Genomic DNA, 25,191 nt, shown 5'->3' on the forward strand with positions numbered 1-25,191 from the left:
AAGTCACACAAAAAATGTCCGCTCTGAATTTACATCCGGTTATACTAATTTGTGGTATCTGCTGGTGTTTTGCATAACTATGTCTTGCAAAATTTCTTTACCTGATAATAAATGCAAACGAATTGTTATGCAATCCAATTCAGCTATATTTTTAGAGAAACGTATTTTAAATAACTCTGTCAGGAACTACTATAATGGCATATTCTGCCGGTTCGTTTTAATTGTAACACACAGCAGCGGTGAAGAAGATGGCAGCGCCTGTAATGGACACATGTCATGTCTCTTGTTGTGCTAATCGCACTCCTAATGTTGTGTCATGGGGCAGAGGGGGTCTCATTGCCTTTGGGACATGTAATTCAGTTGCCCTTTATAACCCACAGGTACTGATTGTATGATTGTTCGCTTGATTTAGTTGAGGTGATGCTGATGCTCTGTTGCTTAATTACACGTACATTATACAGTTACATATGTTCCGATTCTTTAATGCAGTGATGTGCAAACTGTAAACTCAAACCTATGTTTAGAGTATGCATTCTGATGAAGTAATTTCATAGTAAATGTCTTTAGTGTTTGATAAACGGTCAAATAAGATGACTTGTGAAATTGTGACAGGTTTGTCTGATCTAAATTTTGTTTATTAATTGTTATCAGGAAATAAGGATTGTTGAGGTGCTGAATAAACATACTGGAAGAGTGAATGCTGTCCAGTGGGTTCATAAACAAGACTGCAGTAAGCCTTTTACCGTCATTAATAAATGTCAAATAGGCTGTTGACAGATATTTCAGAAAAAGTGTGAAATCTTTTACTTCATGCATAGACATTATTCAGTTGTCTGTCACTGTCAGACACAATAAAAACAAAGGAACTTGTAGAAACGTAAGCTGTCTGTTTGTGCAGGTCCGGAAACCCAGCTGGTATCTGGTGGATCGGATAATAATGTTGTTGTCTGGGAGAAGCAGGATGGGAAGGTATGTGTGTACAATAACAATAAATATGGACACTTATGCTGACAACATAATTGGGTCTTTCTGTTATGCAATACATTGGATAAAATATTAAATAAATCAACAGCTATTAAAGATGGATTTGTTTTTATCATAAATATCAAGGTGATTTTTTTTTTTTAGTCAGGACTTTATATCACTTTCCACCCGAGTTTCAATATACAGGTGCATCTCAATAAATTAGAATGTCATGGAAAAGTTCATTTATTTCAGTAATTCAACTCAAATTGTGAACGACATTCTAATTTATTGAGATGCACCTGTACCTTCCCATCTTTTGGAATATCTTTTGAATAACAGCCAGTTGCGACAAATGCCTTATGTTAAGAAAACCTTTAGTGATAACACTCTTACAGTTATAACAAAATGCAACTAATTGTTTTCTTAACTTAATAGTCTTGTTGCAATTTGCCCAGATCCTCAATTGCATAATCCTCCAGGAAATGTCATTATTTCTGGTGGGAAAACAACAGCACAAACAGTTTTAGGACTGGATTTGAAAAATCATCAGATTTTTTTGTCACACTCTAAACCATCCTGTTTACTAAAATTATAGAAATCAGCATGATAAAAGCCCAAAAGGAACTGCAGAACAGGAATGACCCAGCTTTGTCGGTTATGGAGTTCAAATTTGTGATCTTCTGTTATAATTGTCTGTAAATGGATAATCACAAAAGTTAATAATGAGTTGTGTTTGTCCATCTTCTGCTGCAGTTCACAGCATGTGCAGTGTGTTCGGGACACTCAGGGCCCGTGTGTGCAGTGGATGCCATGTCTCTGTCCTCCTCTCAATTACTGGTGGCCTCAGCATCTTCTGACTCCACTGTTAAACTCTGGACGTGCAGCTCTGATACAGGTAAGATAGGGAGTGTGTTCATAATAAAAGTGCAGATTTAAAATACTCAGTCATGCAAGTTTTTAAAGATTTTTGTTTAAATAAGGACTTTTCAAGTTCTACAAGCCTGACATCTGCTGGTTGGTTCTTGTAAATGAATAGTAGTGCTTAAAATTGGAGTTCAGTGCATATACAGTAGTTCAAAATCAGTTTATTTGTCATCACAGAGATACAGTAGAATTTGCCTTGGATGTAAGCAACCAAGAACAACAGAATGTAAATAGTACAACAAATAGAAATATTCTAAATATGTGTATATTATATGCACTACTGTACTCAAATGTTTGGAAGTAAGTTTTTTTTTAATTCAGCAAGGATACATTAAATTCACAGTAAAGACATTTTATAATGTTACTAAAGTTCTGTTCTTTTAACTTTTTATTCATTAAAGAATCCTGAAAAAATGTATCACAGTTTCCACAAAAATATTTAGCTGCATAGCTGTATTCAATAATAAGAAATGTTTCTTAAGCACCAGAATGATTTCTGAAGGATCATGAGACGCTGAAGACCGGATATATTTGTATATATTTAAAGACAAGATGTCCCATTTTGGTGTCCGCATCAAATTCAATTTACAAAAGTGATTTTATATATATCAAAAGCATATTAAATGAAAGTAAAGTGTCTGAAATTATTTAAATAACTTTTGTAAAAAATAAAATATCAAAATAGGGGTGAAATAATGTTCCATCGTCATTCAGTGTAACATATATTTTTCTAAAAATAAAACGACATATTCTGACCTTTATGTAATAAAATGTATTAAAGAATACTTCATCATACTAAATTTTATTATTTAAATGATTAAAATCTTGCTGACAGATGAGTAAAACCTAATTGTTTGAAGGATTATGGCAATGATTTGAAATGATAATTAATTAGCTTTTGAGGGCTGCACTGATCCATAATCAGTGTTTTTTAATGTCATCTAATGATTCTTGTTCTAAATACACCTGACAAGATTTTTTTGGTATATGAATTTGTTACACTAAATGACTTTTTTCTGTATATGATAGTTTTGTAATTTTTTACTCAGAAAAAGTCAAATTAAACAGGACAAAATCTAAAGTGGAATTAAACTTTGTTTTGATGCTTGAAAAATCTTTGTCGTCTTTGACCCCTATATCTTATATATGTACTGTTTACTTGCCATGCGTTTATTGGCTTTTTTTTATACAAGTCACCTTCACTTGTACTAAGAAGAGGCTCATCATGGTCAAAATTTGTTGTTAAACTCTAATTCCATGTATCTCCCTAAAGACCAATTAGAAACTATACTGTAAGTAAAAGCACAGACATCATTTGATTGTTCCTACTGCTTTCTTTCTGATGTCCATACTTACTGCTCAGAAAGAGAGTAATATTTCATTAAAAAGTGGTGTGTGAAAGCAATATACAGTATGGTAAATGCAATATTTCTGTATTGTTTTGACAAACTCTTGAGTCACACAATGTTGAGTTGCATCATTCTTCTAACATTAAAGTGACAGTAATCTAATGAGCTGTCTGCCAGCACGCAGAAACCAGCTTCTTTTGAGTGCATTTATTTTTTAAATTAGCACAGGAGATGATTTCTGGTTTTCAGGGTAATTGTTCTAATATCGATATATATTTTAGATTAATAATAGTCTAATTTAAAAGAATAAGTTGTTATTTTTTTAATAAGAATTCATCATGAGTTGGACAGGTTCATTTTCATGTGAGGTGTTTCTGTTCTCTTCATTAGTTGAATGCCTCCAGACCGTATCTTTTGGGAGCGGGTTCATGATGGATGTCTCCTTGGCGCTGTTGCCAGGCAGCAGAGGTAAGCTGCGCCCGCTGCTCCATGTTGATTTGCTGTATTGTCCCGCCCTATCATGTTAAAATCTCATTCTGTGCTTTAAATATGTCCTGGGGTGACGTTAGTCTGCCTCTTACATTATTCACGTCTGGACTGCAGCTGTATTTTGCTTCTAGATGCCGTGAATAGACTTAGTGACTTGTCTGCCTGGTGTGTTGGTGTGAATGAGGAGGATAATTACATCTCTTGCAGTTCCAGTACTTGCCTGTGGGGGAGATGACAGCAGAGTTCACCTGTATGTGCAGCTCAGTGGCCAGGTAAGACTGTCAGGTGACTTTGCTTTATATTAATGCTCTTCATATTTTGTGTATCATGTGGGTGTGTTTAGTTTCAGAGGCTTCTGACTCTGACAGGACATGAGGATTGGGTCCGATGTGTGGAGTGGGCCACTAAAGGTAGGAATAAATGTGCTTAAGAAGCATTATATTTAGAGGAAGTCAAATGAAGCGTGTTTTAGGACACCATGAAAACTAAATTTGACCTTTGTAGCCTTTAGTCCTTATTGTAATTTTGGTGTCAAAGTTTTTTTTTTTAAGAAATTAATATTTTAAATGCATTTAATTGATTGAAAATATCAGTAGCAAAATTTATAATGTTACACAAATTTCTATTTGAAATCAATTCTGTTATTTTGAATTTATTAATTGAAGAATCCTGAAAAAATAAAATATGGTTTCCACAAAAATATTAAGCAGCACAACTTTTGAAATTTGAAAATTCAGCTTTGTTACCACAGGAATAAATAAATTGTAATAATTAGCAATATTACTGTTTTTACTGTATTTGTATTTAAATAAATTCAGCCTTGGTAAACGTAAGAGACTTTTTAATAAATTGGGAGATAAACACACACACATATACTGTATATATATATATATGTTTTCATGAATTTTGGCATAAGAGTTGAAGTCAAAGACCCATTTAATACATAAGATACAGTACTGGCAGTGAAATAGTCCAGGGATATAAAATGCACCATCTTAAAGAGCCAGTATTGTTGTTTTCACTCTCACATTCTTTTATAATGCATGAAACAGGCACTTGCTGCCAACTAAAGGCACTGTAACTGAAATATACAAGCGGGAAAGCCTTGCATACTACTTTTTTTTGACTGCTTGTTGGATGTGTAGATGGAGAGCTCTGGCTAGCCAGCTGTTCTCAAGACTGTCTGATCAGAGTGTGGAGACTGTTTGCCAAGACTGCCACTGAACCAGACCAACAGACTGACGCTGTTATCAAGATGAAGGAGAATGTTTTTCAAGTGTCTGGAGATGGTGAGGCTGGAGGTTTTGCGTGGTTGGAATTAAGTTGTGTGATGGCTTGTATAAATTGGTTATTGTTGAGTTGATTAGCTTCTTGATTATCTGTTTAGAAACCATGTCTTGGCCTATAGAAACACAAAATAAAGGATTACATATATAGTGTTTTATAATCAGAGTCCAAAAATGAACTTGCCAGCATCCAAATGCAAGTAAAATGGACTTTGTCTAGTAAAGACCTAAAGTAATGAAAAATGTGTGAGGATAATGATATACTCCTCATTGCTTATTTATTTCTGCTCTAGAGTTTGCTGTGACTCTTGAAACAGTGTTGGCTGGCCATGAAAACTGGGTTTATGGAATTCACTGGCAGCCTCCATGTGTCAAAGGTATTCCTGCATGCTTTCATTTAGTGATTAGTGAGCATGAGCTGATTTAGTTTCTTTATATCATTGCAATGTGCTGTGAAATTATTTTCATTTTGATGTACTGTATAATTTATATTGTTTTTATTATTTTATTTGTATTTATCCAGTCTCCCGCTGTTTTGTAACTTGATGTCTCCCCCTGCAGGTGACTCAGTGGAACAGCCCCTGAAGCTGCTCTCTGCCTCAATGGACAAGACCATGATCTTATGGGGGCCAGAGGAGGATTCAGGCATGTGGGTTGAGCTGGTAAAGTCACCTTGTTTACTACTTAATAAATACTGATATTGGAAAAATTTAAAAGGTGGATTAGAATACAGTAAAATGCATGCAAATTTCCAGAACACTTGAGAAATCTAGCTTCAGTTCTAGTCTTTCAGAGTTTTTAAAGAAAGGGTGGGAAATTATGGGATGGAGAGAGAAGAAATGAGATTTGGACAACTCCAGAGTTGAACTCTGATGTGTCAAACACATTGTGCTACCACTGTGCTATGACTTGGATTTCACATTTTTTTTAATAAAAAATAAATAAATAAATAATTGATCAAAATTTCATTCATAAAGCACCTTTCAAATCCAGTCAAATGCACTTCAAAGTGCTTTACAAACATAAACAAGTAACTGACACAAAATACAAGCAATGAAAATAATGCTAAAGTAGTTTATAATAAAAGTGTAAAATAATAGAATACAATAAAATAAAAATCAACAAAATGTAGAACATAAATTTTAATGATTTTAATAAATAAAATAAACATAAATAATAGAAAAAAAATAACTAGGTTTTAAATTTTTATGTTTAAAAATATCAGTATTTTCTGCACTTCTCATTTCCTCTATTGGCATAGAGCATAATGGCTGAATGCAGCATCACCAAATAAGAGAGGAACCGGATGATCTGTGGGGCCTTGCAGAAAGCTTTTTTAAAAGGTACTCTGGTGCAAGACCATGTAGTGCCTTATAAACTAATAAAGAAATTGAAAACTAGCATAAAGACTTTAAAATAGGCACAAGATCTAGTTCTAGACACAAGACGTCTCTCATTGCAGACCCTACGTCAATGGCTTCAATCTCCTCTGTTTTTTAAATCTGAGCGTACAGATCAGGCTCCTGGAAAGAAATAACCCCATCCTGAGGTCATTTCCTTCCTGCCTTTCATATACTCTCTGGTTGCCAGTCATGGACTTCTAGAATCCGCAGCAGGGGCAGGAAGTGCTGCACAAGCTCCTCTGTTACGCTCTCTGGGTCTTGCAGGGAACATCTGCCCATTCTCTGCTAACTGCGTTGAATTTAACCCTGAGAATTGCACAGATACGCTTGTTCTCTTCCAACTGTGTGAGGGACTGTGAATGATTGGTGAGTTCCTCTCAGAAATGGGATGGCGATAAAAACGATGTTTTTTTTTTTTTACTTCAGTCATAAAAGGACATTTTGATTGGCGTTGCAGCAGCAGATAACAGGCTTGACTTTATGGTTGATTAATAAGAGGTACTCACTTTGATCTTGGCATACAGACAGGTCTCTGGGCTCAGATCAATGGCTCCTGATTCTGACACTTGGCATGTCGTAGTACGATGAGTAGTGCTTTGTCGTACTAAGGCTTGTCCAATTAAAAATGAAAGACTGTAGTTGTAAGAAGAAAGAGGTTGATTTCAGGTCTTGTGTTGTACCTGAATGCAATGGGGTTGTTATATATCCATTATCTTCTGCACTGCATGTGTCTTCTGTATAGAGTAGTAAAGGGCATACGATATGAGGTAGGTGTGAACTGGTTTATCAGATGTGGTTGAGCGCCTTTGAACTGACAGATTCATGGATACAAAGGAAATAAATGTGGGTTATTATACATCCTTTCTGATTTCTACCTTCTGATCCCCTACTTTCACTTCGGCGTTAGCTCAGGTTAAGAGATAAGCAACAGATATAATGCATACTTGGCTATTACTACATTATGTAGAACAAAACTGAAAAGGTTGTAGCATGAAGGCCCTTTCGCAATAAACATAAATATTTGTCATAAACTAGATTTTGAACAGACACAATGGATTCCTGTGGTGCATTTCACACCAGTTTTTGCTGCTGATTAAATTCCACTATTTATATCAGTTTTTAAGATTTAGTTTTTTTATCTTGCATTTGGTGTGAAAAGTTCTTAACCATTGAACCTGCAATAATTACTTGTTCATAAATATGGCAGTTTATATTATCTAAAACTTGCCTTCATGGCACAGTTATGGGCTGACTGCAAGTGCCCTACTAAGCAGAAAATGACCAGCATCACTTTGGCTAATTAACACATCCACAAAGAAGAGTCTCCTCCATAATGATTAGCCTAATTGGTCAGATTTAGTGGAGATCTGGTTTGCAGTAGAGTGGCCAGGCAAACCGCTGAGTAAAGTACACCCTACTAATAAGCCATGTTGCCTGTGAGCAGTGTGGGGGGACTGCAGGGACCATTTTGAGACTCTGTGAGCCATTAGTGTTGTGCTAATGGTTTATTTTCCTTGATTGACCAGAAGAGAGAACGCACGAGTTACCATGAAAAATCTTTAACCTCCAGACCTCATGACCCACACCCACATCACCTAGAATTGGCGTAATATTGAGCTGCTCATCATTGTTGGATTGCTCAATATTTAGCCTCATAATTCTCTCATCTCCACAGGAATGGAACCATGAGTAAAGCATTAGTTTGTCCGGTAGCGATAACCTTTATCTTGTAAGATAAAGTGCAAGATAATCCAAGACAAGTAGTCATTTAGCAAACACTTTTATCCACAGTGACTTGCAGTATACTTATTGAATCACTTTGGAGCAACTGGCACTAAGTACCTTTCAAGGGCATAAGGCTGATAGTTCATGGATTGCTTCTACTGGGCTTCAAACCTATGTGTTCCCACTTCTCATTGGTTTAGTCTAAAGTGCTTTAATTTTTTAAGTGTGGGGTTATGGCTACCAGTTGAGCTACAAGAACCTAGTAGAAACCTACCGGCCTAGATTTTCTAGATTGTAGTACTGAGGCACTGTTTGATTTCCAGGATCCTCAAAGAGTTTTGTGCCTCCCCTGCATTGTTTCCTTTCGTACCAATCCCATCCAAAACACTGTGGTTTGTGTTACAACACACATTGTGCCACAAATCCATATTGGCGTTCCTTCCCTAAACAAGAGTGATTGCACATTTCACCCATGAGATTTGGTCGTGATATACGAGTAGCCATGTGGACAGAATTCAAAATCAATCTGGTTAATGTTGCATCACTCTTTCCAGAATGGCTCGCAGAGATCCGTGCCATTCAAAGTGAAGGGCTCTCTTTATCGCAGTCATTAGTTCTGCCATATTCACTCCGTAGGATACGCCTGTGAAGGGCATCTCAAATGTCTCTCTATTGGCATACACAGGAGCGTGAAAATGTCGATAGCCCTTACCGTTTGATGGTTTGTGGATTTAGTTTTGAATCCAGCCAATGTGGCTCTGTACGAACTGTCCTGCATGTCTAGTGGCGGCGTTAAAATATCAGCGTTAGATGGCTGATTTGTCCGTGTAGTATTGTTGTTTTGATGAAGAGCTTAAGCTAGCCACCTGATCTGGCAATATATTTGAGACATGCTCTACTGGGCATGACAAGAGACTGAATCATTGAGCGCTGACACTCCTGAACGTGAGGAATCACTGCTGCTTTTAACACGGCTGCCTGGAAATGTCTTGTCTTGCTCAAGGTCAACAGGAAACACCACGATGGCTGTCAACTGAAATTTTCATACATCCTTTTCACAGCTGAAAGTGTGATTCGATTAAATTACAAAAATATTTCTTCACCCTCTGAGAGTGTATGGGCAATGCAGATGTTGAGGCTGGAGCATCAGTCTTTGCTTGCACACAACCGTAAATAAAAGTAGAGGCAGGTTATCGCTGATGGCATAATCATGACTAATTATCTTGTTTTATACAATGTTACCGCTTGCTCCGCAGCACGACTCACTTCCCCCATTACCGTGAGACACTCGAGCAGCATTAAGCATGTTAGACACGGGCCTGACGGAGGGCAAGCCGTGCTACAGTTTGCTGAAAAACAGTTGTATTGCTTTGGTATTCATAGCCCAGCCCAGTCAGGGGAGTTTACACTGATTCATTCTTCATGTGACCATTTTGTCTCCCAGCTTTCCGAGGCTCATATTTGATTTAATGTGTGTGTGATTACATTCAACATCACATTAATGCATTCAAAGGAAGCAAACACAATTTATTTCTCATTTAATAGTGTCCTCTTTGCATACATCGTGCTTTTCGCTTGTCGGCCTGATTAATTGGTGTCCTCAGACTGTTACTTAACGGAGATGGAGCACAGCTGTAGACTCTCAACTCGGATTGCTCAGGATTCATGACTACTAATTAGCGGCCTGTTTGTCCAGCCGGTTTATCAGGGGCAGTGACACCAGCGAAGGCCTCGCTTATCAAATGCTCACCATCAAGAACATGATGGAGAGCGCAGAGTGTTCCCTACGTTTTTGTTTTCATGTAAATGTCCTATTTGGGATTGGATTTTAGCCACCCCAGGCAATTAACTCATAACAGCCATAACATAATGTCATTCTCTCTGTATAATCAAATGAACAAATAACCCTAAAACGAGTTTATAAGCACTTCAGACAGGATTTCAGAGTGGATGACAGTCTACAATATCACCATACTTAGGGACTGTGGTGGACTGGATTTTAAAGATCTGGAGTGCGTTTCCCAAAAGTATTGTTAGGTAAAAAGAAAGTTTGTCACCAACAATTCAGTGATTCTCAAAACCATAGTTTTAATGAGCATTTGTGAACCGTTTCATGAAGTTGTGAGGTTGGAACTGCAGCTCTCACGCTGTGGTTAGAAACATAGCTGCTTCTTAGTATGACAGGTGGACCTAAATATATCAAGCTCTTAAACAAAATAAGCAATATATATCAGGCCAGGCAACCTTTTTTCAATCTTAGCCTCAGTTTCCTGTTAGGAGCAACACCCAGTGTGGTCTTCTGCTGCTGTAGCCCATCTGCTTCAAGGTTTGACGTGTTGTGTGTTCAGAGATGCTCGTCTGCAAACCTCGGTTGTGACAGGTGGTTATTAGAGTTACTGTTGCCTTTCTATCATCTTGAACCAGTCTGACCTCTGGCATCAACAAGGCATTTTTGCCCACAGAACTACTGCTCACTGGATATCTTGTCTTTTTCTGACCATTATCTGTAAATACTACAGGTGGATGTGCATGAAAATTTCAGTAGATCAGCCGTTTCTGAAATACTCAGACCAACCCGTCTGGAACCAACAAACATGCCACATTCAAAGTAAATTAAATCACCTTTCCTCCCCATTCTGATGCTCGGTTTGAACTTGCCTACATGCATTGAGTTGCTGTCATGCGATTGGCTGATTAGATATTTGCGTTAACAAGCGAGATATAGTTGTAAATAGCTAGTAAATTTCTCCAATAACATATAATATCATACTATGGTAGTTATGCAGCTAATTACATTGTTGTATGAGAAACGCACCACAGGGTGGGTAACCAAAAATTGGAGGTTTGAGTCCCTCAATGGGTTACTAATCCACCATTGTGTCCTTCTAGGTAGTCCTACAAAAATGTTTCAGGCTTGATGTGTGGTGCTGTACACTATAATATGGATAGTTTGAATATTTATTGTTTCTCTGTTATTTCTTGTTGACTCTTCATTAAGGTTCGTGTTGGGGAAGTTGGAGGAAATACCCTGGGTTTCTATGGATGCCAGATGAGTCCCGACGGCTTTATGATTCTGACTCATGCCTTTCACGGAGCGCTGCACCTCTGGCACTGTGACAGCAACCAGGTCAGATGTAACTGACAACATCCACCAGTAATGCAAAGCTTTTTATGCAAACATTCCTTTTTACCTAATAAAAATGGTCAAAATTCAAGTATGTTATGATTTACACCAAATGGAGTAAATGAATATGGAGATTTATGTTTTAAACAGGGAGTATGGAGGCCTAGTGTGGTCATTTCGGGTCACTTTAATGCAGTGCAGGACTTGAGCTGGGACCCTGAGGGAGAGTTTATCATCACTGTCGGATCAGACCAAACCACTAGACTCTTTACACCCTGGACCAGAAACGGATGCTCAGAGGTTTAAACAAATATAATCTATTTGATTTTTGAATTATCATACACTGTAGGCTTTTATAGTTGATCAACGCTTACTGTGTTTGCAGATTACCTGGCACGAGATCTCAAGGCCACAGATACACGGCTATGACATGCAGTGTCTGACTATGGTTGGGCGTTTTCAGTTCGTGTCCGGTGCTGATGAGAAGGTCCTGCGGGTGTTCAAGGCTCCAAGGAATTTTGTGGCGAACTTTGCTAACATATCATGCACCTCTCTGGAGAAACTACTGGGCTGTAATGTAAGTACTTAGAATCATCTCATCTTTAAACTTTAGTTAGTTACATCAAATAAAAACCTGGGTTTTAATTACTCTTTGCACTGTCTTGGATCAGCGAGAGATTTCAAGATGAGTCTCACATTTTTCCATTATCTTAATCCTAATGTTTATGCACATGCTCTCAGATATATAGCTAAATGAGTTTCATTTTCTGTAACTTGAGGGTAATGGTAAATGAGACGACATAAATGGCATTCTCAATTCAGGTTGATCTCGTGTAATTAAGCGAATGTCACTTAAACGCTTTGGCTCTTGTGGAGCCAAACACAGCCGTGCTTATATTTAGACCAGCATTTTTGTTTTTATACAACAGTTCAATAAAAAGTTGTTATAAAGTATTTTGCATTTCAGACAAAATTTGACAAGTTAATAATATAATAAAAGGGTTTCTATAGAGAGGTTTTACAGTGTGTGTCTGTCTCCTGTGTGTTCAGGATATAGCAGATCTCCCAGAGGGAGCCAGCACTCCTGCCCTTGGCCTGTCCAACAAGGCCGTGTTTCAAGGTATGAACCCTTTGAATTCGTTGGCCACAGGAGAATTTGCATTGTGCTGATCCTGAGAGCAGTGAGGCAGTTGCTAACCTTTACTGTGGCATCTGATGTGTTTACAGGTGACCTCACATCTCAGATCTCTCAACAGGACAGTGAAGATTTCAATAGCCTGTCCGACCAATATAAAGAGTCCTACTTTCAACTTCTCAAACTCACGGGTATTTATGTATACAGTTTTATTTTATTTTTTTCCTGCTTTTTTTCTCGAGTGTGGTTGGTCATTTTTACATTTCAGTCAAATGGGCTCTTTCTCTCCAAGTAGACAGTTCTTAGCTGAAACAAAATATAATTTGCACCAGACTTTATGGCAATAGTCAAAAACCTCACCATCAACAGGTAGACACTGCAAGTTCCTCAGTTATTCCTAGAAAACACATTGATATCCTTCATTTGTGACAAGCAGTTATTAAAGACTGTTTTCTCTGGTATATTAATGTATCTGGGGCATGAATCAGATACTGGAGACAAATGTTATTACAGCATAAGGGGGGGATGGGTGGAGGGTGAGTGTTGAAGCAGGGGGGTTTATGCCTCTCTTGCTCCAGGCAAACAGTGGCAAATGTTGTCAGTGTGATTGAAAAAGCTCCTTAATCTGGAATCATAATTGGAAAGAAGGCTTATATAATTGCAAAGTTAAAATATTGATGACTCTGGGCGATGGGGAGTGCAATGAGGCGGACACAGTTGTTAATGGAATAATACCACTCTGGAGGGGCAAAGAGGGAAATAATTAAAATAAAACCGCAAACCAGGGATGAATTAAAAAAATGCCTGGTCTCCATTCCATTTCAATTGGGGCATGAGTTGCATAAGTGTCTGTGTATCTAAATGAGACAATATTATTTCAGGCTTGCACAAAGAGAGCTAAATTTGATTTACAGCATGTCGTAAAGCTAACGGCCATTGAAAATTGTAGATAAAGCCGCCGTTGTTCCAAACAGCTTTGAGTAAATTGCTCAGCTGTGTATCTGTTGCTAAATTAAAAAATGAGCCTATTGAAAAATACAGGCTATAGGCGTCTGCTCATTTCTCATAATAACTATGTTTATATATTGTGACTGTGTGTGTATTGCCAGAGCCTCCGACAGAGGACGACCTCTTGCAGAACACACTCTGGCCAGAGGTACAGAAGCTGTGAGTTTCCCATCAATTCTCATTTGTGTTCTTCTGCACTCATTGGTTGTTCTGCAGTGGGCACTAATGCTGTACACCACATTATTGCTTAACCAGCTTCTGTGACATAAATAATGCAGTGTAATAGGTATTTAGAGCTCACGACAAGAACCATTCATCCTGTATGCTTTGACACTAAACAAGAAAAGCCTAAAATTGTTCATTAAATATCTTTTTTTTATTCCTTTTCTTAACTTCTGCATCCAAATTAAGACACAAAAATACTGTATGCAAGCATGTGAATGCTAATGCTTCTGGTTATGCAAGTTTGATGTTGTGTCATTGCGCTCTGAAATGTGTCAGACCAGTGTTCTACACACTGCTGTGAAGGATGTTATAGTAGGCATTAGAATAAACTTTAGACTGACTGATAATAATAATAATAATAATAATAATAAAAGTCGGCGCTGATAGCCTCACGTGCAGTTCACCGACATAGAGTATCGTTGCGCTTCGGGTGTCCTGAGTTATAATCCGGCCCCCCTCTCTCTCCCATTTTGCTTCCTGTCTACCAATTGTCCTATCAAAATAAAGGCAAAAAACACCAAAAATAAATCTTAATCTCAATAATATTTTTTTATACAACCAGTAGCAATTTAAGCAATTGTCTAGTAACCAATATGTAGCACTGATATACCAATTGTTTTATGCATGTGATTTTAAACAATGGTAATTAAAATAATAATAATAATACATTTTTACACAAACAAAAGACACTTGAAGTTTAGACAAATATTTATTGTACCGAGAGTAATTTTTCCTATGATCAATCTTTAAAGTCATGGAGCAACAGTTTATTTTATTATTTAGTTAATTTAGTATAATTTATATACTATTATAGTATTTATTAATATTTTGGATAACCTTTTTGTTATATTTTCAGATTTCATTTTAGTTTAAGTTTTGTGCTTGTCATTTTTATTAAGTTTTTTTTTTTTTTGCCTCTATTATTGATAGGACAGAATAGAGCTGACAGGAAGTGAAGTGGGAGAGAGAGGGGGGCGGGGCGGGAAAGTTCCTCAAGTCGGGATTCGAACTCAGGACCCTCATAGCGCAATGCCGCTGTATGTCGGCACGCTACCCACAAGGCTATTGGCGCCCACTTAAGTTTTAAAAAATATTCTGTATTATTTCAATTAATATATATATACATTTTTAATAGTTTTAGTTAACAACAACACTGCAAAAGTTTGCAGCAGATTTTCTTAAACGGTTCAAATGTTTATAGCTGAATAGCATCCAGATTAATGGTTCAGATATTTGAAGTCTCTATTGATCCCTTGCATACTGAGGATTGTTACTGCCACAGCAATGCAAAGGGGTGTTTGCATCATCCAAGCATTTGTGCCTGTGTTTGCTTACTTGCATTCAGTATTTTCTGGCCTAAGTTTGCCGAGCTTTTGTTAGCACACAATAATGCCCGTGTTGCACTAAAATGACATACAACTCTGACATTTGCTGAAACTGTAGGCAATATATTACAGAATTGGTTGGTTAGTGGCATTCTGTACTGGTTGGTGGGAAAATAAGCATATTATTCACAAGAAGTTTTGCTAAATTATTACACATTAACAGTATTTTTCACGATTAAATATTCATGTCCCACCAAGGCATTTACAATCAATTGAAATGTACAGACTTGCATTTTTTTTAACTTGCTCATAAGAATTCAAAGTCAGTTTCCTTGATACACAGGCGACACTGGATAAACTATAATAATTTACATACACGGCTGTAAGCAGCTGAAGTCTTTGACAGCCTGGCTTGCAGAGCTATTCATCCAACGCTGGAAATTACTAAGCAGATCTGCTAATGGCTGCCAGAGCGCACGGCTTTCTTCCACTCCCATAAGCACAGGAGAGCACGCACGGCAGCCCTGACACACAAAGCATCCGTCATGTTTGAATCACCGCCCTGACTGTCTCTGAACCTGTCACGGTGCTCAGGCTTTATTTGTGAGCTAGTACTGACAGAGCCCTCATTAACATATGCTCTTTCCGTGTCGCTCTCTCCGCAGGTATGGACACGGCTTTGAGATGTTTTGTCTGGCGTCGGATTCTGAGAGGACGGTGGTGGCCTCGGCGTGTAAGGTACAATCACATGGGTGACCAGATGGTCATTAGTGTCACACAAATGTAGCCGTGGACTGTAATAACAGGACACAGAAAAGCATGCATGCGTGAAGCTGCACCGATCCTTAAGTGGTTATGAATATTTAGTAATTTGCCATGTTAACAAGCTCATGGCAATTTAGACCCTGACATCCGTGTGTAAGTTAATTTTGCTTCTTTTTGATGTAATGAGCCGCCTGTCGTATTAAAAACACATTGAACTCACATGACCGGGGTTGGTAGGCAGCCCTACGTGCGCTCCGGCCGGCATGACACACATTCTGAGACAGTTGAAGGGAGATCATTGGTTTGTGTCCCGGTCTGGCCCCCTTGGTTCTGCCAAACCCACGCTGATCACGCACAAAGCCCTTCCGAATGAAAGCACATTCTGCGTGTCACCTGCCATTGTTCACGCTCGAGCGGACATTGTGAGGTTTATTCAGTGGAGCTGATGGCGGGCTGCTGCTGGGGTCCTGCAGGCTCAGATGACTTTGCTGTGGACGTGAGGTTTATCCACTGCTGGCTGAGCTGCAAACGCTGTATGTAGGAGGAGGGCTCTGCGGTTGAGGTTCAGAGAAAGAGGACAAACATCTTGCTTTTGGATGTTGGTGTAAAAGAAGATCTACATGATTTACATGTTTCTTGTGTCACAGGCCTCTAAACCAGAACATGCTGCCATTCTTCTGTGGAGCACAACTTCCTGGAAACAACTTCAGTCACTGCCCTGCCACAGCTTGACCGTCACTCAGATGGCGTTCTCTCCGAATGGATGCCTTCTGCTCGCCGTTTCTCGAGATCGCACCTGGTCCTTATGGAGACGAGGGAACCCTGACTCAGATACAGGTGAGCACCCCTCCCCTTACCTTATTTTATACCTCATCTTAGTTCCCTCATAGACAAGCAGTCAAGTTGAGGAGTGTATTTTGACAAAAAAACCAAATAAATATTATTGCTATATTATTGAATATTTATATATACAGTGGGTACGGAAAGTATTCAGACCCCCTTAAATTTTTCACTCTTTGTTATATTGCAGCCATTTGCTAAAATCATTTAAGTTAATTTTTTTTCCTCATTAAAGTACACACAGCACCCCATATTGACAGAAAAACACAGAATTGTTGACATTTTTGCAGATTTATTAAAAAAGAAAAACTGAAATATCACATGGTCCTAAGTATTCAGACCCTTTGCTGTGACACTCATATATTTAACTCAGGTGCTGTCCATTTCTTCTGATCATCCTTGAGATGGTTCTACACCTTCATTTGAGTCCAGCTGTGTTTGATTATACTGATTGGACTTGATTAGGAAAGCCACACACCTGTCTATATAAGACCTTACAGCTCACAGTGCATGTCAGAGCAAATGAGAATCATGAGGTCAAAGGAACTGCCTGAAGAGCTCAGAGACAGAATTGTGGCAAGGCACAGATCTGGCCAAGGTTACAAAAAAATTTCTGCTGCACTTAAGGTTCCTAAGAGCACAGTGGCCTCCATAATTATATATATATATATATATATATATATATAAAACTATTGTAACATTTTACTGTAAAGTAAAAATTAGTATTTAAGAAAATATAATAATAATAATAATAACATTTTAAAAAGCTCCACTTTTGCTGTGCTTGTTTGAAAAAACACTAAATTTGCGTCGTTGCGCTAAGGTGTCTCGAGTTCGAATCCCAGCTTGAGGACCTTTCCTGATCCTGCCCCCCTCTCTCTGTCTCCCACTTTACTTCCTGTCACTTCTACACTGCCCTATACTAATAAAGTAAAAAAAAATGCCCAAAATAAATATATATATAAAAAAAAAAAGATGGGTAAGGTGGTTGGCGCATATTGCATTCCCAAATGCACATTGTATGCACATAACGTACACGAGTTTGTGCAAACCGAGCTGACCCGCTCCGAGACACTGAAAACTGTGAATCATATTGCAGTTTTGTTTTTATTTTGATTAATTGTACAACCCTACGTAAACCAACCCACCTGAGAAGTAACATCCTATAAGATGAATGCGAAAGCTAGCCGCTTCCTCCAGGGTTTATAGACCTCTTTACTCAAAGACAGCTTTTACCTTCCTCCATTTCTCTTTGTCAACAATATAAGTTTGTGGACTGCTGATGTTCGTTCACTGTAAGATTCTCCTGGCATTTGGCAAGAGAAAGCTAGCGCCTCCCAATGGCCATGCGGTATTAATGTGTATTCTGAGCATACACAGCTAAATCACTGTTGACACAAGGTAACCACAGGAGCGTCTGTTTTTCTTTCTCTATTTTCTGATGTGTCCGAGGCATTGTCGGCTTCTGAGGGCCGAGGCACGCTGCAGTCCGTTCTCGTTGAGGCTGGTATTAATCACAGCCTGTATGCCGCAGATGTGGAGAGGTTAGTCAGTGTCACAGCTGATCAGAGAACAGCCCAGCATGGTGGTCGAACGGTGCCATGTGTGGAGAAATCTCTATCACAAAGACAAGTTGCCTCCCCTGCCGCCCTCTCTCCATTTGTCGGACTCCCTCTCTTTTGTGTTTCTGGTTAATGAGTTAAGACTCTCCAGTCTGTGGCTGGCCAGCCGTGGTTGCTTAAGCTTTAATTAGCAGAGGCGAGTGTGTTGGTTTGTTTGGGGCATGCGGATGGAGAGGGTTACTGGTCAAGGTGGCGTCACCAGGGTGCGTTGACCTCGATAGCTGGACTGTGGGTGACCACAAACTCAGTCTAGAGAAATTACAAAAAACATTGAGGTAGGGTTGCACGATAATGGTTAAACGGTTAATCACTATTATTTTGGACAAAAATATAATCATGAATAATAATCAGGATTATTGTCAATTTCATTAGAATTACTGCTCTTTCACATAAGCATAAATTAAGAGAATGTCAACTCGCATTGTTTGCTCACAAATTTAGTTGTAGCACAAACAACGGTGTGAAAGAAAACAGACTGGCTGTATTACACTTTTATTTGAGCAGAATATCTCAATGGACTAAAATGGAATTTAGTAATGGAATTTAGTAATAAATTAAAGGGATATTTCACCCAAAAATGAGAATTCTGTCATTAATTACTCGCCCTCATGTCGTTCCAAAACCATAAGACCTTTGTTCATCTTCAGAACACAAATTAAGATATTTTTAATTAAATCCGAGAGCTTTCTGACTCTGCATAAACAGCAATGCAACTGACACATTCAAGGCCCAGAAAGGTAGTAAAGAGAAGACATTGTTAAAATAGTCCATGTGACATCAGTGGTTCAACCATGTTATGAATTTACGAGAATACTTTTTGTGTGCCAAGAAAACAAAAATAACGTCGTCTTTCAACGATTTCTGTGGTAGTTCCGTTGCTGTCTATGCAGGGTAAGAAAGCTCTCGGATTTAATTAAAAATATCTTAATTTGTGTTCTGAAGATGAACGAAGGTCTTATGGGTTTGGAACGACATGAGGGCGAGTAATTAAAGAAAGAATTTCCTTTTCGGGTGAACTATCTCTTTAAGCTAAATACAGTTGTGAATATGGTGTCTTGTATTTTTATGTTTTACTATTTTTTTTCTTCCTCAGAGTCAAGCTTTTCTCTCTACGCAAACACTAGTAAGGACACAGCGGTTCACGCACGTATTATTTGGTCATGTGACTGGAGCTCTGACAGCAAGTACTTTGTGACATCAAGTCGAGACAAGAAGGTAGGTCCAGTTTAACATGCATTTAGCAAATGTTGTTGGACTGGTTGGCATGACAGTCGTTTGGATGGCCACATAGTGGTGTGAATGCAGCAACACGTGAAAGTTTTCAGTTATCGATACTCATTGTAGAAAGCTAAAAATTCCAATAACTGGGGCAACGCAAAAATAAAGAAAGTAGTATTTAGCTGGTCATGAGATTTCAACACGTCTACCCCCATGATGCGACCGCTGCTGTTGAGCAACTGATACTGATAATTCTTCGTGTAAAACATTTTTAATGATTGAAAAAGGACTGCATGCAGCATTTTTAAGTCCAACGCTTTCCTGCGGTCTGAGCTTTGACATCTGACCTTGTGTTTTTGTAGGTAATCATCTGGGGTCACTGTGGCTCTGGAGTCAGTGTCGGTGAATGTGAGGGTGAAAGCGTGACCCCCTGCTCCTCTGTTCTGGATGTCGGAGATTCAGCTACTGCTGTGTCTATCTGCCCATATCTCTGTTCAGACCAGAGGTAAAGTTATTCTGTTACCTGTGATCTTGTGACACCATCATTAGAATTAATGTGATGTGTCTAGGACAAATATTGAATTATACTTGTATTTGTGTAGTTATTTGCTGGCTGTAGGTCTAGAGAATGGGAAAATTGTGTTGTATAAATGGAGGCCACCAGAGGATTTGTCTTCTGGAGCAGACTGGAGCAGATGTGGAGAAACTGATGCTTGGTATCCTTTTTCCCCACTCATATTCTTCTCTCCACTCTTTAATAATCCTGAAATGGTGAGTTTGATTCTGATTGATTGGTAGGCTGATGATTATGATTGGTAGGTAGAATGATAATGATTGATCATTCTACTCTAGCTCAGAAGTGTGATTGGTAGGCCTGCACAGAATCTACATCCACATAACTAAAACTAAGAACTTGTGAAATCAAAATTGATGTTTTGCTTTAATATGTTTGTGGATATTTGAAGAAAAAAATTATTCGTAAATCTCTTTTTAAAGCATAATTTGCTCTGCTTCTCAAAATAAGACCAATCCAAAAGCAAAACCTCTTTTCACTCCCAAATACATTAACATTAGTAGTTTTACTGTCATTTAAATTTTTTGAATTATTGGAATAGTATTTTTTTCTTGTTTTATATTTTTATTCAAAGATAATAATAATCATAAATCTAATAAAAGTAATTAAATGTTTTATTTTATATGTAATTTTATTTTAATGATATGCAATCACAAAAAAATGGCCAAATTGTGCAACGCTACAAACAAGTACAGCACACTTGAAGCGTTTTAATCACAATCGCAATTAGATTTTTTTAAGTCAGCACAGAAAATTTGACGGAAGCAAGCAGATTCTTCAAAGCTGTTTAGTCAAAAATAATTAAGAACTGTTAAAATGCCTTATAAGCCCCTATAAATAATCTCAGCGTTTCACAGTCCTTCCTCTTAGCAGTGAGCTGGCCCACGCTGCTCGGGAGAAGATTCAGGTTGATACGGGGACTCCCGTGGGCAGGTTTCGCATTGATCCGTGAAGAGAGAGAATGAGATGTCAGAGAGAGGCCAGGCCGTGTTGTGCATTCTGTTTGCACCGAGCCCTCTCGCTAGCTATCTCTCTCTCCCCCACAGTGGATTGAATCCCGACTGGCTAAACTCTCTCCTTCTGTAGGTGTAATTGATAAACCATCTGTGTAGGCACTTACACGTATCTCTTACCCAGAAGTCACTCACCTTAGAAGTACAAGAAGTAAAAATTGACCATGTACTGCAATGAGTTCTGAAAAGCAAGATTGATTCATGTGTTTATTCGTCTGCCTGTATTACTTTTGAAATTTGCAAGTGTATATTCACCCCTGGAAGTATTTGGACAGGCAGAGTTGAAGTGAAACGGGGCGGCAGAGGCATCCAGACAGTGTGAGAGGGGAGATTTGTGTTGCCTTGAATCAACGTTGTGCTTGTGGCTTTCCTTAACCACCCATCACAGTCAGAGTCACACTCTGACGGTGAAGAGGCTGCGCTGGAGGCCGAGGCCGGGTCGGGCAGGCCATGGCGGGAACGAAGAGCAAGCTTGGGTTCAGCTAGCCAGCGCTGGTGCCGACCATGTCGTCAAAATCTTCAACATCAAAATATCAGCCCTGTGACTTCATGCCGCCTCTGGTGATCATCTGCAGTGCGTCCATCTGATATTCAGTACAAATGAACTGCTGTGACGGCTTCAGCTGGCCAGTGTGGCAAAATGTGCGGCGTTTTTCATGGGGGATTCTGGGAGCAGTTTTCTCATTTCCTTAAATCAGCTTCTCTTCTTTGAATTTCAGCACTATTACTTATGACCTGTAAACACAAACTAATATACTATTTATGATGTATAAAAAAACATATTGCTTTGTATTGTAATAAATGGCTCTTTTCTAGTAATGGAATGTCACAGTAGTGATTTATCTCAAGCTAACTATAATTCTTTTATTGGCTGTTTTAAAGCACCCCACATCCCATGAACGCCAAATCCTCTTGTAATAACCTACAGCCGTAAGTGACAGTAAGAGAATAGAAAATCCAGCTCACATCCTCTCGTTTCCAGTGCCTGAAGGACAGATGAGCATTCGGATAAGATGTACAATGAGCCGTGAGGGCCATAGACACACCAGGCATGAATCATTCACTGGAGAAATAGTGTGTTTCATTTAGGAAAAGTGCTCCTTTTTATTGAGTGCTTCCTTTATTGAAACCGATGACATTCATCCTTGTGAGACATTAAAGGAATGTTTTCTGGATCCAATTCAACTTAAGCTGTATCAACAGCATCTGTGACATGCTTTCGATTACCACAGAAAATAATTTAGACTTGGCAAGACACCACAGCGCTGCTAAAATGATAAAAATACTCACTGTTTTGAAAGTATTGCTGCAAGACATTGTTAACATGGTGTAATGCAATCACTTTCTAACTTGGTTTTTGCTAGATTATAGGCAAATTGACAACCTGTCATAATGGTAACCCCTGTAAATTTCCTATTTATAAGAATTCTAGTAGGGATGCACCGATATGAACATTTTGGCCGATACCGATAATTCTTTATTCTAGAAAGGGACACCATGTATTTCCAATGAACAGATTTTGTTACTTCAGCTACACACATTAACAGTTTCATAAAATCAGACATGAACACCTTGGAACAAGGACTGCAAGCCAGGCCAGACTTCCCAATGTCAAGTCTTGTTTAACGTCTAGTCAAAATTATGGTGTGGTAAAGTTGAACATTTCTAAGCTTAAAGCATTCACCTAAAAAAGAACATTCTTTCATTAATTACTCACCCTCACATTGTTCCAAACCTACAAGACCTTCGTTTATCTTCGGAACATAAACTGAGATATTTTTTGATGAAATCTGACCCTCCTGACCCTGTGAGCTTTCTGACCCTCCATAGACAGCAAGGAAACGACTATGTTTCTGTGCCTTGACCTGTTGTAATGGCGGTGGACAGTGACATGTACAGTAAGAGAAGAAATCATTGAATAAAGTCATTATTTTTGTTTTCTTTGCACACAAAAAATATTCTCGTAGCTTCATAAAATTAAGGTTGACCCACTGATGTCACATGGTCTATTTTAATGATGTACAGTAAGAGAAGAAATCATTGAATAAAGTCATTATTTTTGTTTTCTTTGCACACAAAAAATATTCTCGTAGCTTCATAAAACTGAGGTTGAACCACTGATGTCACACGGACTATTTCAACAATGTCCTTACTACCTTTCTGGGCCTTGAACGTTGTAGTTCCCTTGCTGTATATGCAGGGTCAGAAAACTCTGGATTTAATCAAAATGTCTTAATTTGTGTTCCAAAGATGAACGAACGTTTTATCAGTTTGGAACAACATGAGTAATTAATGACAGAATTTTCATTTTTGGGTGAACTATCTCTTTAATCTGTTCTGTTGAGGTAAGCTGGTTCATTGTGTGCTATTTGAGGACACCATCTGACCCCATCTGTGTTGTGCTGTTGTGAAAAGGTCTTCTGTGTCCTGTCTAGTACTGACATGTTAAATATTTGAGCACTTGATGGAATGGGAAAGCTGACTGTGACATGAAGGCTTCATCCTCTTGCATCCAGTTTGGCATCAAGTCCCTGCACTCTCAATAATTCATTATACTCAACGTACAGAAGCGCTCGTTACAGATTCAACCGCCTTGCCATTCTGTTCTGTTTTATAGTTGTGTAGAAGTTTGCGAGAGAGATCAACACATTGCAGCGAATTAACGAGAAAGCTCACTCAAAAATGAAAGTTTTAGATCATTTACTCGCCTCTCATGTCGTTCTAAATCTGGATCGCTGTGGATTACTTGGTTCTGATTAGTCGATCGCGTGGCATCCAGCTGTCTCATATAAATCCGGGTAATCAAACCCGGCGCTACTTTTACTCGTTTCACATCGCGGAATGCATTTTCACATTTTATTCAAGCACAACCGGCGCCATCTTGCGTCTTTATTGATTGCCATGAAAATCAGTGAATAGTATAATGGACTACTTTTACTTAGCGGAAGCTGTAAGATAATTATAGGTAAAATTATAAAATAGCCTACCTTCAACTCAATAGCGCCATATTTAGTTTTTGACAGGATTGCAAACGAAGCTAGCGATTGAAGCGTGTTATGAATTGGACTGTTCTTTGCTAAAAGTTTAGCTGGTGAAACATCTTTACGAAAACACCTTCAACTCATAGAACCATTTAAAGTTGTGAGTTGTGAAAATTGCATTAATCCTCAAAAAAAATAAAAAAATAAATATGGCGATATTGCTACTTTGAGATAAATTATTTGTATTATACTGTTTGTTTTTTTACATAAAACATATACAAAATAATATACAAAATGAAGGAATCTAAATGCTTTTCTTTTTCCATACACATTCATAAAGTGAACTGAAGAACATCATACAGGTTTGGATCCACATGAAGGTGAGTAAATAATTAATTTGTGTGTGACTTTAAGGAGGTCAGTAAATTTCGTGTTAATTTCCAAATGAGGTGCTTGATAAATAATGAACAGAATAATTTGAATAATTTTATTAATAAAACATTTTTTGCAATTTATTAAAAATGTTATGATTTCCATGCAGTTTAAGGGTACAAGAAATATGAAATGAACACATCCACTTTGATTTGTTCAAGAGCTCCTGTGTGTCTGTGTGTGTGCCAGTGCAAACACACGGGACGGTACAGCAGTGGAGCACACAAGTGTACACTTCCAAAAAGCACTGTATAGAAAAACAAAACAACATAGTTGTGGAGTTCCTCTTTTTTGTTTTTGATGGGCAGTGATGAGTTTTGTGAACTCAAAAGAGATGACAAATTAAAAATTAAAATAAAGCAAAAAGACCAAAACAAAAAAAGAGCGATAAGTCTTCCAGCACAGAATAAATAGTTTGTATAGCGATGTGTAAACTTGTAGACAGCACGTTTTCACACAGTGGCAAACAGACATACACGCTCACTGCTAACATTCTGTCTTTTTAACATCATTTGTAACATCCCCCACTATCATTGTCTTATACCTCTACAGAAAAAAATAAGTTGTTTACATTATATACATTAGAAGTGGTTGTTCATTCTCCTGGGGCGATGACAAGGCCTTGCTATTGTTTCCAGTCCAGCCCAGCAATTTTCTCGAATCTTGTAGACTGAATTCCTGAATCTCTTTGCACAAATGAGTGTTTTCTTGCTTTAGAAGAACACAGCATTTGTATCATTTTCAGTTTTGTAGTTAACATCACAGATTTAAATGTCCAACAAAGCAG

General features: G+C 38.2%; 1 protein-coding gene across 2 annotated transcripts; it reads left to right on the forward strand.

The window, feature by feature from the left end:
- The first annotated feature begins 239 nt into the window (after positions 1 to 239).
- elp2 (elongator acetyltransferase complex subunit 2) lies at positions 240 to 21,929 on the forward strand. Of its 2 annotated transcripts, XM_016462828.1 has the most exons (22): positions 240 to 380; positions 652 to 730; positions 899 to 969; positions 1,720 to 1,861; positions 3,630 to 3,707; positions 3,936 to 4,000; positions 4,072 to 4,138; positions 4,874 to 5,017; positions 5,308 to 5,391; positions 5,576 to 5,676; positions 11,141 to 11,269; positions 11,417 to 11,566; positions 11,652 to 11,843; positions 12,317 to 12,386; positions 12,494 to 12,592; positions 13,511 to 13,568; positions 15,625 to 15,697; positions 16,372 to 16,561; positions 19,280 to 19,401; positions 19,767 to 19,909; positions 20,007 to 20,120; positions 21,380 to 21,929. In XM_016462828.1, exons 1-22 carry the CDS (start codon positions 249 to 251, stop codon positions 21,534 to 21,536), a joined length of 2,460 nt encoding a protein of 819 aa, XP_016318314.1. In that variant the 5' UTR covers positions 240 to 248; the 3' UTR covers positions 21,537 to 21,929. The 2 variants fall into 2 exon arrangements, with proteins under 2 accessions (XP_016318314.1, XP_016318315.1); XM_016462829.1 differs by lacking the exons at positions 240 to 380; positions 652 to 730; positions 899 to 969 and having other exon boundaries at positions 1,776 to 1,861; positions 3,913 to 4,000; positions 21,380 to 21,923.
- The last annotated feature ends 3,262 nt before the right edge of the window (positions 21,930 to 25,191 follow it).

The sequence above is a fragment of the Sinocyclocheilus anshuiensis genome, unplaced genomic scaffold, assembly GCF_001515605.1.
Source record: "Sinocyclocheilus anshuiensis isolate Anshui unplaced genomic scaffold, SAMN03320099.WGS_v1.1 scaffold913, whole genome shotgun sequence".
Lineage (NCBI taxonomy): Eukaryota > Metazoa > Chordata > Actinopteri > Cypriniformes > Cyprinidae > Sinocyclocheilus > Sinocyclocheilus anshuiensis.

Excerpts from the sequence above, each read along its gene's own strand:
- elp2 (XM_016462828.1), top strand. The coding sequence starts at position 249 with ATGGCAGCGCCTGTAATGGACACATGTCATGTCTCTTGTTGTGCTAAT. Across the intron at positions 4,001-4,071 it reads ATGTGCAGCTCAGTGGCCAG|TTTCAGAGGCTTCTGACTCT; the intron begins GTAAGACTGTCA and ends GGGTGTGTTTAG. Across the intron at positions 12,593-13,510 it reads TCAACTTCTCAAACTCACGG|AGCCTCCGACAGAGGACGAC; the intron begins GTATTTATGTAT and ends GTGTATTGCCAG.